General features: G+C 50.1%; 1 protein-coding gene and 1 pseudogene across 2 annotated transcripts in view; both read left to right on the top strand.

Annotated features, from left to right (window-relative positions):
- Positions 1-16,954, top strand: part of DCPS (decapping enzyme, scavenger) — a 39,289-nt gene that overhangs the window by 1,241 nt on the left and 21,094 nt on the right. For both annotated transcript variants that reach the window (XM_036014313.1, XM_028528085.2), the window contains exon 2: positions 511-679. In XM_036014313.1, the coding sequence (XP_035870206.1) occupies positions 511-679 (169 nt within the window). The remainder of the gene's footprint in view (positions 1-510; positions 680-16,954) is intronic.
- Positions 7,324-8,205, top strand: LOC114509310 (annotated as a pseudogene).

Consider the following 16,954-nt stretch of genomic DNA (forward strand, 5'->3'; position numbering starts at 1 on the left):
TCTGGGCATTTTGGTTCCCAGCCCGCGCTCAATTCACCGAGCTATGCCAGCCAGGGCGTGTCTCTTGTTTTAAACAAGGTTTTATCTGGTTCTCTCAGCCCCATCTCTCCATCTGCAGCACCTGCTTGGGTTTAGCCATGAGACCAGTTGAGGTAGGAGTTAGTTGGGGTGCCCAGGTTCTGGTTTCATTTTCAATATTGACTGTCCAGGTGACCTTGGGCAAATCATTTAATCTCTCTAGACCTCCATGTCTTCATCTGTGAAATACGGAGAATTTAACAGAGGCCTTGTGAGCTTAAAACTGAAGATAGCTGAGAAGCTTTGCATCTTTTAGAAGAAAGGTGTGAGCACTGCCACAAGGGTAATGATTTCTCCTCTGGGAGGAGAAACATCAGTGCCATTGGCTACACTTGCCCAGAGGGAAACTACAGGGAAGGAAATCCCAAAGGTTGGGAATTCAAGGCCCTTGGGAGTTTGTTCTCCAGGCTTCACCTGTGTCTCTGCCCACAGGTGAATGAGGCCTCTGGGGACGGAGAGGATGCCATTGTGATCCTGGAGAAGACACCATTTCAGGTGGATCAGGTGGCCCAGCTCCTGATGGGCAGCCCTGAGCTCCAGTTGCAGTTCTCCAATGATATTTACAGCACCTACCACATGTTTCCTCCCAGGCAGCTGAGTGGTGAGCTAGTGGTGGCCCAGGTGGCTGCCTGTGGGGAGGGTGGCACGGTGGGGAATTAGGGAAGGGATGGCTGCTCTCCATAACGGATTTGTGTGTTCTAGTGCAGTAGTTCTCAAAGGAAGGTAGAGGGGATTTTGTCCTTCCGGGAGACATTTGGTAATCTCAGAAGACAATTTTTGGCTGTCAGAATGGGGGAGGTAGGGTTCCTGCTGGCCCTCAGAGGGTAGAGGCTGGGAATGCTGCTAACTATCCTGTAAAACACAGGACAGGTCCCCACAACAAGAAATGTCAATAGTGCCGAGGTTGAGAAACCCTGCTCTGGTGCAGTGTTTTCTTTTGAAGAAAATTATATGACTTTATTCAAGGATATAGAAGAAGACAAAAGGAGTGGAGAGATACCATGTCATGATAGGAAGACAATCCTATAAATATGTCAACTCTATCCCCAGTTACTCTGTAAATTACATGTCACCCCGTTAAAGCCAAGCATGGTGGTTTTCCATAGAAACTGACGCACTCATCCTAAAATCTAGATTAAAGAGTGAAAGGCCAAGAAGAGCCAAGAATATTCTGTGGAAGAAAAATGGGCACGTGCTGGGGCTGAGGAAGACACTTAGCACACCAGACTTCTGATTCTAGCCCAGTCGTATATGGGAGCTTGGTGTGTGATGAGCCTGCTTTTAAATCAGAGGGTAAAGGGTGACCTAATCAATGCATGGCACTGGAGCTATCAAGATGGAAAAAGAAAACCAGAACCTTATCCTACATCATGATCCAGAGTAAATTTAGGTGGACCAAAGATTCTATGTGAAAAAGTTTTAGAGGAAAATTAGACTTATCTTTATGATCTTAGATTAGAAGACTATTTGTCAAGGACCAAAACACACAAAGCCTGAGGGGAAGACTGGTAAATGTGACATTAGAAACCTCCGTACTAGAAAATACGCCGTGAGAAAGGTTAAGAGACAGCTAGGGAGAAGATGTTTGCCAACCTAGAAAAGTGACAATTATTAGTATATAGAATATTTAAAAATTCCCTATGAGTGAGTAGGAAAAAAGACAAACAGAAAAAAGGGGCTAGAGAAATACAAAAGCAATTCAAAAGACTTGTAAAAGCAAATCACCAAAATTGTATATTTTTATGTTCAAGGTCACTAGTAATGAGAGTAGGCACATTGGAATCATGAGATACCATTTCATACCCAGCACAGGTGCTAAAATTTAAAGTGCGTAGGTTAGGCACTTTTCAAAGAAAGAGGAAATGGAAATTGTACGGCACTAGTCATTTATTCCAGCCACAGGAGGCAGCGCACCTGGAGGGAGCGCTTGGGTCGTGGCTGCTCAGCCCAGGTTGTCCAGGAGGCGGTGGCAGCAGCAGAGGCCAGCCCAGCGTGCCACCAAGGCCACCTGATACCTGCTGTCATCCTTCCTCCTTTCCCTTTCCAATGCATATACTGGATTTAGGAGGCTCCTGAGATTTGCCCTGCTGGGCGTACTGTGGGTATCCTTGCTAGGGGTACCCCTGATGGGTGGGTAAGTTCCTACCACAGGTCCTGGGGGACAGACCTTTGGCCCTGTTGGTGGTTGTGGATAAGGTGGATGTGGGGCTGTTGGATGGGGGCCCAGATATGGTGGAGGGTTCCCTTAGTTCACTATGGACCCGCAGAATGTACCACTCCAGCAAAGGTCTGGCACCTGTCTGGTTGGGAAGGGCGGGACAGGGCTAGGCGGGACCGCACAGATGGCGCCACACCTGCCTGGGGGTGAGTGAGGAACCGTGGCACCTCTGGTGTAGTGTGTGTTAGTGTGACTCATGGGAGAGAACGGGTTCGTCTACTAACTGAATCGTAACGATTGTCAACACTTACTGAATCCTTACTATTGTGCTAGCCACCATTCTAAGTGTTTTACGTATATTATTGTATTTTATTCTCAAAATTGCCCTGTTGTGCCAAGACTTTCCAGGTGAGGGAACTGAGGTTTTGAAAGGCTGAGTGACTTGGCCGCCAGCACTCAGACAGTGGGCAGCAGAAACACCGAGGCCTTCTCGTAGGTGAGGACTTGCTCCCCACACTGCTGTGAAATGAGCCGGGTGCTGCAAAGACCGTCTGCTTCCCTGAGGGAACTCACTTCCCAGCAGGGACACAATGAGTGTGCTTGAGATGGGCAGGAACTCAAGGGTTAAAAGTCAGAGCTTTGTGTTTGATTGCAAGTGTTTTTTTAGCATATTAAAAAGGGGAAGAAGAATGTTCCATGCTAAAAGCCAGACATGATGTGAGCTTTCCCCTTTAGAGGGAAAATCCCTTTAGAGAGATTTAGTAGGCAGCTTCGTGAGAACTAGGGGTGGGGGCGGGGCTGGCTGACCTTGAAGGCTCCTTTCAAGCAGGAAAATCTGGGGTCTGCTTTGCAGCACGTGTCCTTCTGTCTCTTTATTTGCCTTCTGTCTTTCCAGAACTGTCTGGCTTTGCGGATATCCTGCCACAGCCTTTCTGACAGACTTAGTCTTTCCCACACCCCAAGAAAGGGCTATTGTTGTCCTTCGGAAATATGTGTGAGACAAGCAAAGCTTTCTAAAGCAGCCTGGTCCTCCGCTGAAAGAGAGCCAGCTTGATTGGCTCAGATTGACAGAAATGGACAGCTGTATTTACTTTCCCTGGCACTGACATTTAAACAAATGTGTTCCTCAACTCGGAGTGCGGGAGCGTGACAGAAGGCACCGTGGCCAAACAGCACTGGGACAGCCCCTGACGACAGGCCCTGGGGCTTTTATTCTGCCACCACCCCCGCCCGTTGCCTCCTCCCCACCCTCAGCCAAAATTAAGGTTCTCCACAGACCAACTCTGTAGAATTCACAGCCTTTCCTTATTTCATTTTGCCAGAACTTGTGATTACTGTACACAAGTAATGCTGGCCTCTTCTTGTCTCTCTTTTTGTCAGTCTCCCACCTCCCCCCACTGCAAAATAAGTACCGAAGGAGTCATCAGATGTCAGCTCACCACAGGCCCTGTCCCCATTCAGAGCCCAGTGTCCCTCTGCCTTTCCCCAGTACAGCCCGCTCCTGCCTGGATGCCTCGGATGCTAGGTCATCTTTTCCAGAGCGGCCTTCTTCGCACAAGCATTAGCATATACACAGTGTGTTACACTATTATCTTCCCTGCCCACGTGAGGCGTGGTGATTTGGAAGTCATAACAGTGTGCTTCAGAGCTCTGTGCTCCTCTCTCTCGTCCTGTTTGGCTGTGCGGCCTGCCCCTGGACGATCTTCTGGTCAGGGTCTGGCAAATGGTTCGTGGAAAGGACCAGAGGGTAAATATTTCAAGCTTTATGAGCCACAAATGGTCTCTGTCGCATATTCCTCCTTTTCTCTTTCTTTCCTTAAATTGATTTTTGGAGAGAGAGAAACATCGATTTGTTGTTTTCACTTATTTCTGCATTCATTGGTTGCTTCTTGTATGTGCCCTGACCAGAGATTGAACCCGCAACCTTGGCGTATTTGGCAGACACTCTGACCAACTGAGCTGCCCAGCCAGGGTGCACGCTCTCTCTCTCTCTTTTTTTAAACAACACCTTTAAAAATGAAAATGTCACTCTTGGCTGGGCCAGATTCGACCTTCTGACCAGTTTGTCAACTCCTGACTAGACTTTCCCCACTCAGAAATGTGGTCTGTGGACCAGCAGTATTGCCAGCACCTGGGAGCTTGTTAGACGTGCAGAGTCTCAGGCCCCCGCCCCAGGCCTCAGGCTCAGACTCTGCATTTTAGCGAAAACTCTGGGTGACTCACACACACTAACTGGTCTTTAAACACATCTGTGTGCAGGTGATACCCATGTTTGCTTCTCTGTCCTGACCTTTCCAAGAACTCCAGGGTCATGTTTTAATGAACACCTACTGGACATCTCCATGTGGAAGTCCCACAAGTGCTGCATAGGCAGAAATGTGAGACTCGGGTGTGTGCATGTGTTTCAAAGTACTTAGCACTTACTGAGTAGTAGCTGCGTTGTTTTTCTGATATGCTGGGCCCTCTGCTGGGTACTGGAGTTTCAGAGATGGGGAAGGCACCATCTGTGTCCTCACAGTCCTGCTGTTATGAAAAGGGGAAGTAAAGTCAACAGGGTTTGGTCATTGCCTGGATGTTGGGGTCAGAGGCCACTTAAAGTTGGAGCATGTCAGGCCCACTTCCGGTTCCCAGCAGCCGACCCTTATTAGGCACTCAATAAGTGGTTGCGGAAGCATAAAGCCACAAGCTGATCATTTGTACTTGTTCCTGTGGGCCCAGCATCCCACAGCCTCGAGGTGGCAGCATTGCCCAACTATTGCTGTAGTCAGCTCCTCTTCCTGGTGCCACAGCCTTTCCAGTCCCGCCTCTCCCATTTCATTCCCACAGTCCCCAACCCTTAACACTCCAGGAGGACCTCAAAGTGTGATTCCTGCAGCCTCAGCCCTCTGAGCTCCCTGCACAGTTGTCCCTTGATTTTTTTTTCTTTCTCCAGACCTTTCCAAAATACTGCTCTGAGGGAGCTCCTTCCACCCCCCGTTTCTGAACTGGTCACTTTCCTATTTCTTCTGGTATTTCTCTGGTCACTGGGAAATTTCTTCTTCTAGCCTGAAGGTTTTGCAGTCTTCTCATTTATCCCCTCCAAATCTCAGTTAACCATGAGAGGCTGCTCCTTGCTAGAGGCTGCTCCCCACTCTACTGACATAATGGAGCATGGGCTCAGTGTTAGACATGCTTGGGTCCTGTCCCAGCGCTAGCACTTACCAGCGGGGTGACCTGAGGGCAGTGTGCTGTTTGAGTTTTAGTGTCGTGCAGAGGTTAAGCTCAGGCCTCGGGTCAGACACAGCGAGGCTGGAATCCTGGCTTTGCCATTTACTAGCTGTGAGGAGTTGGGAAGTTCCTGTGTTCATTTAACAAAGATGAAGTGCGTGCCATGTGCCAGGTGCTGTGCTAGATGCTATGTGTATTTGGAGTCCTGGTGGGGAGGCAGTCCGCCAGCCAGGAAGCAGAGGTCTCCGGGGCATGGACCAGGAGAGGGCTGTGTGGGCTGGATGTCCGGGAGGGCCCTCTGTGGGTGGCACCCAAGCCAAGACCTGAAAGATGGAAAGGAATCAGCTGTGCAAAGATCTGGAGAGGAGGAGTGAGGAGACTGTTTTAGGCCAAGGGAACTGCGCATGTTCTGGGGGTGGAAAGAGACATAGAAAGGAGGCCTTTGTGTTGGGGGCTTGGAGGGGCAGTTGGTGGCTGTGGCGTGTAGCACAGATGAATTAGGGGAAGTAAGCAGTAAATTCAGTTAGCAACTGAACATATCTCAGGATGGTTACAGCATGAATAAGAAAGAACACAATTTGCCCTGGCTGGTGTGGCTCAGTGGACTGAGTGCTGGCCTGCAATCCAGGGGTCGCCCGTTCAGTTCCCAGTCAGGGCACGTGCCGGGGTTGTGGGCCAGGTCTCCAGTGAGCAGCACGTAGGAGGCAACCACATATTGATGTTTCTCCCCCTCCCTTTTTCCCTCCCTTCCCTTCTGTCTAAAAATAAAATAAGTAAAATCTTTAAAAAGGAAAAAAGAAAGAACCATGATTTGTTAGCCTCTGCCCACAGTGAGAAATGCATTTTGCACTGTGACCCGTACCTGTGAATAAATCCACGTAGATACAAGGGAGACAAAAGGCGTGCAAAACAGTTCTGCCCTTTATGCGATACTCTCCGGTTTTCTAAATTCCAGTCTTGTGTGCGTCCTTTTTTTTTTTTAATTTAAATGCTGGTTTTAACCTTCTAAATTAACTTCATCACCACTGTCATGAGTTATGACCCATTGGTAGAAGGTGCATAAAGCACCTAGCACAGCTGCCGGCATATGGAGTGTATTTGCTGTTAGTCATTTTCTACCACTGTTTACCCCTTTCAAGTTATGTGAGCCTTAAGTGGAACAGTATATGCAACATAACAGAAAAACACCAGGCCCTGACCCTGGGCAGGTTTCCTCTCTTTCCCCTGCGGCCATGCGGCAGACTTGAGGGCTGGGTGGGCCGGACAGCTGGCCCCTGAGTGCTGCTCCTGGCCCGCAGGCAGGGCAGAGCCTGGATTACCTCCTCCTGCTGCTGCGGCTGGGCTCTCACGCTGTCACGCCTCCGGCCTGTCAATGGAGCTCTTTGATTGAGATCTCTCTTCCCTCTTACCTGGGAAGAAGGGGGCAGACACTGGGGAGAGGGGTGTGACTCAGAAACCCAGACTGGCTAAAAAGGCCAATTGTTTTCCCAATGTAGAGCGGGGGTGTGGAATCTCAGGTTCAGAGGAGGAGAAGGTGTTTGTGTGAGTGAGGCCAGGGCAGGGAGTGGGGGGATCCTGGGAATCCCATCCTCTTTGGGTGCAGAGAGCTACTCACGCTGTTAGCTACGGGCAGGGATTTCCTCCCTGGGCCATTCACAGAGGTGAAACTGGACCTCTGAGTTTAAAGTGAGGACTTGTTTGGGAGGAGTATTTGTATTTTATTTTATTTTATTATAATTTTATTAATTTTTTTATTTAACCCTCACCCAAGGATACATTTATTGATTTCAGAGAGACATAGACAGAGACATCTTCATCAGTGTGAGAAACATTGATTGGTTGCCTCCTATATATGCCTGACTGGGAATCGAACCAGCAACCTTTTGGTGCATGGGACTAAGTTTCAACCCACTGAGCCCTCCGGCCAGGGCTGGGAGGAGCATTTTAAAAGGTTAACCAGTCCTATACGAGTTTCCCTGGCAGCCTTGTTCATGGCAGAAGAAACTAGAAACAGTGGGAGAAAGGCTCTTCCTTTCCGTCTGGCCGCAGCCATCAGGTAAGGCAAGGTGGATGGGCGCCTGCAAGCACATGCAGGAGCTGTGGAGGAGGAAGCAGTCTGATGTGATGCGCTTCCTTCTCAGGGCACGTTGCTGGCAGTACCGCCCGCTCTCAGCTCCACGGGGGGCTCCCGCCCCAACAGGCCCGATGAATCGCGCAGGCTGGGATACGAGGCCAAACAAGGTTATGTCATGTGTCAGATTTGTGTGCACTGTGGAGGCTGCAAACGCCCTGTTCCTCAGGATGTGACCTGTGGCAGGCCTGTCCATCATGGCGTTACTGCCCTGAAGTTTGCCCAAAGCCTTCGTTCTTTTACTGAGGAGCAGGCTGGGCGCCACTGCGGGGCTCTGAGAGTCCTGTATTCTTACTGGATTGGTGGAGATTCCACATACAAGTTCTTTGAGGGTGTCCTCATTGATCCATTCCACGAGGCTGTCTGAAGGAATCCTGACACCCAGTGGATCACCAGAGCGGTCCACAAGCACAGGGAGGTGTGAGGGCTGACACCTGCGCACTGAGAGCCGTGGCCTTGGAAGGGGCCACGGTCCCAACACACTACTGGTGGTCCTTGTCCTGCAGCTTGGAGAAGGCGCAATACTCTCCAGCTCCACCATTACCACTAATATGTATCATGTTTGTAAAATTCTTACCTAATAAACAATTTAGGACCAAAAGAAAGAAAGAAAGAAAGAAACTAGAAACAACCCGGATGTCAGCTCACAATAAAACAGATAAATAAATCATTCTCCGTCACTGTGCTGCTTCCCTACTGCAGTGAAAATGAATGAACTACAAGAAGCAAAACATGGAGTGCACACGGTGTGACCCCAGATGGAGTTGAAAAGCCGGCGGAACTGAACAATATACTGCTTAGGGTGCTTACACACAAGAAAACTAGGGAGACAGAAAAGACAAGATTAACACCTCAGCAGCATGGTCGTGGGGGGCGGGGCTGAAAGGACAGAGGTCCTGTGAATGTTCTGTCTCTTGGGCTGTGTGCTCCATGCATGCATATTTTTACATTTATTTTAGGTCTTTAAATGGTACACATTGTATATTTATATACACATGTATGTGTATATACCTGTGTTATATGTGTACACAAATATGTATACACGTAAACACATGTGTTTTATGTGTACCATCAGATTCTGACATTATATTTTCCAACTGAAAATTAAGAAAAACTGGCAGGTCCTTAGAAGGACCAAGACTGTTTCCCCACTAAGTTGTAGGGCTCTACCCTTGTTCTCCAGTCCGGTTTCTAGTCGCTGCTGTTGAACACGAAATGTTTGATTCGGGCCTACTTCCTCTATGTTTTGGGCATCAGGAGACTTCTTTTGCTGTGTGCTGCCTTTCCTCTGTGGTGAAGGAGTGCTGGGCCTGACCCCGGTCTCTCCGGGGGCGAGGGAACTGTACTTGCTGGAGTACACTACAGGCTGGTGCCGGCCCGGGCGAGGCAGGACAGTGTGGTAGGTCCTCCAGCACCCAGACGGAAGGCCCAGTACCAGGCTCTGTGGGCCCGGCTCCAGCACAGACTGTCACGGGCCCCTTACCCCAGCCCTGTGGGTGTCCCTCCCATGGCAGCTGAGCCGAAGGACACGAGTTCTCTGAACAATGACCAACAGGGAAAGCCTTGCCAAACAGTTCACTGCCTGAGTGAGGGTTGAAGAGCACCATCATCATCTAGCATGAGAAGCTCCTCTGGCCTGGCCAGTGTGGGACACTAGGGCAAGTCACAGGGTGGCTCTGAGACTCCATTCCTCTGAATGACAAGTGAGGAGCCCAGCAGCTGGCTAGCCTGCCTCGGGGGACTCCTGTGTCCTGAGATTATGGTGTCTCAGGTTTGAGTGGAACCTGGAGGTTCTTTGTGGCTCCTCCCTACAACTGCTCATCAGAATTGTTAAGGAGCTTTCTCGAAAACAGGATCTGGACCAACTGAATAAGAGTCTCTGACTAGAGCCTTTATCAGAGTCACACCAGCACACAGTCCAATAATCAGGTGGCACCAGAGGGCTCACGTGGGCAGGAGCAGGCTCTGGGGCGCTCTGTCCCACCCTGCTTGCTGTCCAGCTTCTGCAGCTGTTTCTTAATTCATCAGATTCTGACATTATCAGATCCCCACAGTAGAAGTTGAAAAGTTTAGCTTCTTTTTATCTCATTTTATTGCAAAAAACATAGATAACTGCATTTTTTGCAAATTGAAGCTAAGACCCTCCACCAGCAAAAAAGATTACAACTCGCCGAAGACTCAGGTGATGGTTAGCATGTTTTAGCAATAAAATATTTTTAATTATAGCGTGTACCTTGTTTTTAAGACATGACGCTATTGCATACTGAACCGACTAGAGTATAGTGTAAACATCACTTCCCTGTGTACCGGAAAACGAGGAGTTCTGCGACTCACCTTACTGTGACCTGGAACCAAACCTCAGTGTCTCCTAGGTCTGCCTGTACTTCTCTCACCCTCTGTCTCCGCTCCTCCCAGTTTTTGATGTTTATATTGTTATTTTTAGAATTTGCCTTTGGAGTCCTACATATCCTGAGATCTACTTTAGGCTTTATCACTGTGTCAGATGAGAATCTCAGGGCCTCCAGCCTTTCCTTCCCACTGGCGCCCCTGTCCTCTGCCGCCTCCCCCCTGCCCTGTCAGCTGTGCCTGCGTTCCGCTGTCACAGGGTGTTGTGTCGCACATCCGCAGTGAGGTCTGGTGTGCTGTGTCGGGAAGTTGAGTCCAGGTTGGCAGCAATGAGCAGTGCTCACATAGGCATGGCCCCACCAGTGTGCACTGCACCCTCAGGCAGAGTGTGAGGGCCCTGGGTCCTTTGGGACCTGTGCCACTTGGGGAGGTCGGGCACTGAGGTCACATGGATTCTCTCTACTCGAATCCCTGCAGTCCCTCCAAATCCTGCTGCTGTTTAGTTTTTCATACAGGAGTCACTACTTTACCTGCTTTTACTTTTTCACTGTTTTTAGTTGCCTTTTTTCAGAAAATTGTGGTTAAAAGAATTTTGTGCCTTTACTATGTTTTTGAAATTATCCAGCTAACACTTAGTTGGGTAATTCATTGCGTGATATCCACTTCCTTCCTGGAAACGTTTCCAGAATGCTGTCGCCTGGCAGATGCTCCAGGCCTCCCCTCCCCCGAGCCTGCCTGCCTGCCCGCCTGCCTGCCTGCACGCCTGCACAACTGCACAACGCTCCCAGGTGAGAGCTGCCCCCAGGTGAGAGCCGCCTGGGGGCGAGAGCCGCAGAGCTCTGGGCTCAGAGTCTCCTTCTCGTCTTCCTCTCTCCTTTAGCTGAAGTGCATATGAAAGCACTTCTTCAGAAAGAATGCATGAGAGGTAAACTTTAAATCCTTTATTTTGCCCTCACTTCTGATTGATGGCTTGACTAAATACAAAATTTAAATTTTATTTTCCTTTAAAACATTAAAGACAATGATTTGCTGACTCCAGGCATTCATTATGGCTAATAAGATATCTGATGCCAATTTGATTCTCGTTTCTTTATAGTTACCTTGGTTTTCATTTTTGGTTTTATTGTTTTGTTAGTGTCCTTTTCTAGAAATTACAGTATATTCTTATGGGTGTACTGAAATTTTGTAAGGTGTGTAGGTTGGAATTTTTTTTTTCATTTTGCTGGGTACTTTTGGACCCTTTCGATTTAAAGTCTTTGTCATTCTTCCACTCTACATTTTTTCTGTTTTCTTTGATAATCTCCTTTATTTTCTTCTACTGGAGACCCTGTTAGTTGTTAGACTTCCTAGGCTGATGCTGTGTGCCTCTGTTCCCACTTTTTCCATCTGTGTCTTCTCTTCCTAGAGTCTGGTGGGTTGTCCTAACTCTGTCTCCTAGGCCCTGTAGTGAAGGTTTTAATTTGGCAATTATAGTTTTAATTTTCTTCCCTCTGGTTTGTTGATTATTACCTTTTCATAGCATCTTGCTCTCGCTTTGCAGGGGCCAATTTGGGTTTACTTTCTCCAACACACTGATTAGAATTGTTTTAAAAATTATCTCCTGACCCTTATGTGATCTCATTTCCTTTGGGCTCTGGTTTTAGTTGTTTATTTTGGTCATTCTTGTTCAGGCTGCTGGTTTTCTTGAGTGTCTGGTGAATATTTGCTCATTTTTATTTAGAAGAACCAGTCTGATAAGTCCAGTGAACTAGCTCTTCCCTTCCTGCCCTCTCTACTTGCTTATTTAGAGCCCAGAGCCTCTGCCTGGTTCCCCTGGCTGGAAAGCACCTCGACGCAGCCCCTCACATGCCCCGGGCTGCAGCTTCCTTCAGGGTCGCCACCTCCGTTCACATGCTGTCTTCCACTTCCTGACTTCTCGAAGTGCATTGCGGCTTCTCATTCTCTGCTGCCTCCCCATTCTCATCCCTTCCCTGTTGTGGGTTGGTTGCCTTTTGTATTTCATTACTGCTCTTGCACTGGGGTCTGAAAATTGTCTGAGTGCCACCATTAAGCAGGAGTGAATTGGCAGCCTTCTGTGTGTATGGAGCTGTGCTGTGTGGGGTCTCTAGGTATAGGTGGCTTAGACCACGGAGAAGCTGCTCCTACGAGGGCACGCACAGATATGGCTGGTATTGGTGAGCTGAGACAGACAGACACCTCAGTTTCTCCCAGGAGCTCATGCGCAGTGGGCGGGGTGTACATCAGACATGGCCAGAGCTTCAAGGGCGTAAAACTTGTGTCCCTCAGATACGTGGAAGCATTTCTACTTCTGCGTATCTGACTGAGACAGTTGCTCACACAGCTGCACAAAGAGGCCAAGAACATTCATTGCAGCGCCATTTGTGAGAGGGAAAGAAGAAACAATCTCGGTGACCCCTGTTGGCAGCAGGGGGTGGGGCCGGTTAACAAGGCACGGAGCACGCATAGGGTGGGCTGTTCCACCACTGTCACACAGCAGGCAGGAGATTTGTGTGGACTCATGGGAGAGCTCTGAGGTCACAGGAGACCCAGAAAGGATTATCCCACTTGTGCCAAAAAAAAAAAAAAAGGCTTTTATATACATACATTCATACTTATACAAACTCATTTAAGAAAAGACTGGAATAATGAACACCCAGCTATCATGTGTTTACCTCAATGAAGACAGCTGGAGTTATTTCAGAATATATTCATGTGACACTTGGATAAATAATTTTAAGGATGTTACCCTCCTCACCAAACGAACAAAAAAGCAGATTGAAAGATTGGTCTGGATTAGGGCCCCTGGCAGCTTCCTTACTTCACAGCCCGGATGACCCTCATCATTCAGGGCCTATCAGTTGATCGACAAGTAGTTCATATGCCCAAGACTCGTGGATGCCCGAGTCTGATGATAGGCACCCACCCTCGGGGACACAGGTGTGCCATGCTAATGTAAAGCACTTGGCCGCTGGGGGGCGCACACTGGGGCTGGTGGGTCAAGAGTGAGGAGGTGACTGGTCCCACTCCTGGACACAAGGTGGCCTCCTGTGGTGGGCTGGACTGGGTGATGGGAAGGCGGGCAGTGGAGGAGGTGTGCCCGGTGAGGGCAGCAGTGTTGACGGAGCCGTAGAGCAGGCATCTGGCATCAGCTGGGCTTTATTCCTGGGACAGGGAGAAGGCGAGTGAGCTCACAGGGGTCTCACTTGACAGCTTTGGTTTCACCAGTTGATGCCACCTAAAGATGGCAGGTTTCTGTCTTCTTTCCCCCGGGCACGTCAGAGCTCCTGATGCCAGGAGTCCAGGCTCCCTCCAGGCTTGGAAGGACAGCGGGATGAGAACAAGCAGAAGTTGCACAGCCCAACTGAGTGAGATTCTCAGCTAGAATCTGGGTTCCGCCTTTCTCTGGCTCCCTGATTGGCCCCCACCTTCCTTGTGCTGCCCACTCAGCTCAGAGGCCTTGAGTGTTGTCGCCTCCTTGCCACCTGCAACAGAGGCCCCCTGTTCGGTTCCCCATTTAGACTCATGGCTTCCACGAGGCCAGGAGACGCCACTGCATTCAGAGACTAATTTAGAAGTAAAAAATCCTGAGTTACTGCATTGTGCCACCACTCCAGACTAGAGTTCCCTTCCTCCCTGCCTCCCACACACAGAGATGGGGCAAGGTCCCAAGACTCTGTGGCGGTCTTAAGGCTCGAGTCAGCGGAAAAGTCACTTACTCAGGACCAGTGGGCAAAGGCAGATTACCCGCAGGATAGCCGGTTCCATTTCATCACTTGGCCCCTGCTGTGGCGGCCAGCCTGCGGCAGCCCGGTGGTGGTGTCCGCTCCGGAGCCATATTCACAGGGAGCAAGGACCTAGAATTCCGGCAGTCCGGGGCTGCACCCCATGGGGGATGTGTGCTGTGCCCCCTCCCCACTGCACACATGTTATGGCCGTTTCCACTGACGTTGCACCAAGACTGGTGCGCGTGCGCCTCTCAGAGTGAATGAAGGAGATTCCTTTACATGGGAAGTTGGGAGAGGCCATGTGTGGAATTCTTGAGTGTTCGCTCCAACAGCTCTTGAAGTCTGGTCTGTTCAAGCCTGGAATAATTTCTTCCTGCATGTGGGGAAGTGGGGTTCTTGTAGTCAGCAGCTCCATTATATCATTAGATACCAGCCTCTGAGCCTTCTGTTAAAGTGGGACCTGCGGAGTGCAGGAAGCCCCCTAGGCTCCCTGCAGGAGCATTTCCTGTTCCTGAAGGACAGTCTCCTGCATGGAGCAACCGAAGGCCACCCCTTACTCCCACCCCAGCCATCTCCGGGGCTGCATACGGAGTCACCAGATGCACCCGCGGGTTGTCAGGCCCTGTCACACCCCTTGTTCTCACTCCTGGGACTCGGAACTGAGGAGAGTGGGGGAAAGGAGCCCGTCTCACCCAGGGTCTTGCTAGAACCAGCACAATCCTCTTCTCCGGCTCTGAGAGCATCTCTGTGCTTTCCTTGAGACCGGGAATTAGCGGCTTGAGGTTTGCAGTGAGTGGTTGAAGCTTCCAGCAGGATCCTGACCACACCCCTCAGCCCCCTTCTCCTCGGGCCTTGACTTCACCAAGCACTCTTCCCCCCCCCCCCCCCCGGGTGGGGGGCTGCGACACAGGGGTGGGCACGGAGCACTCCTCCCCAGCCTTCCACTGGAGCAGTGCCACCTCCTCTCCAGCCTCTGGCCTGTTTTCTGGTCAGCGGACGCCAGGGCAAAGAGTGTCGCCTAGCCAGGGGAGAGTCCCAAAGTGGGGAAGGACAGGCAGTCCCTGGAGACCCCCAGCAGCCACTCCCTTGCAGCCCTCCAAAGGAGTTTTTTGATGGGGTGCTTTGCCAGCCCGGGCCACCCAGCCTGTCACCTGGGGGCTCTGCTTGGCTCTTGTGGAGGGGAGGTAGGGGTGGGCTTCACGCTCACATTGTGTTTGCTGTTGCTTCTGCCCTGCTTTCCTGGGCCTGCACATCTGGGTCAAATAAGTTGAAACTGGCTCGTCATAGTGGAGAGCAAAAGCCACAGACGGAGCCATGGAAATGACCTCATCATGTGGAAGCCATCAGCGAGGGCTGGAAAGCAGTCTTGTTTGAACATGTGTATGGGAAGGAGAGCAGACTGTCTGTGGTTTGCATTTTCATGTTTCATGTGCAGCAGCATTTTCCTGGGGATTTGGCTAAGCCAGTTTTGGCAGAGAGTGAGAGAGGCAGCTGCTCTTTTCCCTACATAGCCCTGCCTCCCACCTCTGAAAGCAGTTGTGCTTTCATGTCTGAGTGGGGGCAAGGGGTGGTTCTATTGATTGGAGAAGGCCTTTTGGGAGACCCTAAGGGTGTTGATGGGCAGGACAGAGCTGCCCTAGCAGGGGCATACCAGCCTGCTCAGTTGAGCTGCAGAGAAAGGAACCTGTGTGTGCAAGGCAGCTGTTCATCCGGATGCATTGTGTGGGCATTCACACTGCCAAAACATCCCTGTAGATCAAGAGCTGCAGCCCCAGCCCCACAGAGGCCACCACACCACCACAAGGCCCCAGGCCTGCTTTCTCATCACCCAACACTGTCATATTTGGTGGGGGCTGAGGCTTGGGACCACACACGGCAGCCTAAACAGCCATTGTTCCCTGTCATGAGCAGAGCCACCTTTAGTCCCTCTGTGCTCCCCCCAGAGCCTGTTCCAGCCCAGCTCCTGGTGCCAGTGTACCCTGGTGACGCCACTCCTCAGCCCTCTATTGCAGATAGAGTGGGCCTCCCCGTCCCAGCACTTCCCAGGAGGCCTGGCAGTGAGCACTGGGGCATTGCTGCTGTTGGAATCTGCACGCTCCGATGTCCTCCCCCACCTTCCAGTCTGCGGCCCCAGCTACTCTGGCACCTCATCACACCCTTTGGTTTTGCTGACAGTGGTTTGTGTGTCTCTAAGACGGGTTGCGACTCATCATGTTTCTCGAATCTGAGAAGGCTGCTTTTTGGAGAACATGGCTGCAACGTAGGTGTCCTAGGAAAAGGCCTGAAGGAAGATGGCCCTGTGGCATCAGGAAAACAATTGCATGGAGGAGTCGGCCTGCTTGGGTTCCAGTCTTAGCTCTCCCGCTGTGACCTTGGGCAAATTACTTCATCTCTCTGCAGCTCAGTTTTAAGGGGTGGCTGCTTCTTGTTCTATTTATAATATGTTTGTTACTTAAGTGATACATATTTGTTTTAGGAAATATAATAAGTAGCACCCCCAAAACTAATTAAAATTATAGCACATAACCCCAATTCCACTGCCCAGAGAGAACTCTCAACATCTTGGAATGTGTCCCAATTTTCTGGGTTTTTTCTAGGTGCTTACGTGTGTGCAGTTGGGCAGGCATACACTCTTAAAAATAAAGTGGCACTGTGTATACTCCGTTCTGTAGACTGTTTTTTGAGGGTCTCGTGTGTCGAGAGCTGTTTCAGGCGCCGCACACACTGGACAAAACAAAGTCTCTGCTCTCAGCTTGCTCACATTCAGCTGGAGAAGGTGGACCATGACTAACAAATAGGTCAAGTGGCTGTAAACAGGAGGAAATATAAAGCATCATGAGAAAAACAGGAGGACGGAGTATGGGCTTCCGGTTACAAGGCACAGTTCAAGCATCCACTGTTTCCTTTAAAACCCTCACTAAAAATGACATTAAAGGAATTACCTTAAAAAATTAATCCATAAATACTAGAGGGAGAGAGAGGAGACAAACCTAGAAAGCAAAGTGGGGAGGAGTAACTGAGCTAGCAGCTCTGAGAGGCCGAGACCTGAGCTGGCAAAGGGCAGATCTGGGCAGCAGTCACTGAGCTCCCTGCCACTCTGCAGAGCTGGGAACTGCTCCTCCTGGACATCAGGCTCTGGACAGGTTAGAGCAGAGGGTCCAGAGGTCCTAGGTGCATTTGAGGTGGAATCGTGGTCCTGAAGTGTCAGGGGGTTAAGTGGAAGTTGAGATATTGAATGTTGAGGCCCTCGCTGGGTAGCTCAGTTGGTTAGAGCATCCCGATATGTCAAGGTTAAGGGTTCGATACCCG

This window comes from Phyllostomus discolor, chromosome 13 (assembly GCF_004126475.2).
Source record: "Phyllostomus discolor isolate MPI-MPIP mPhyDis1 chromosome 13, mPhyDis1.pri.v3, whole genome shotgun sequence".
Classification (NCBI taxonomy): Eukaryota; Metazoa; Chordata; class Mammalia; order Chiroptera; family Phyllostomidae; genus Phyllostomus; species Phyllostomus discolor.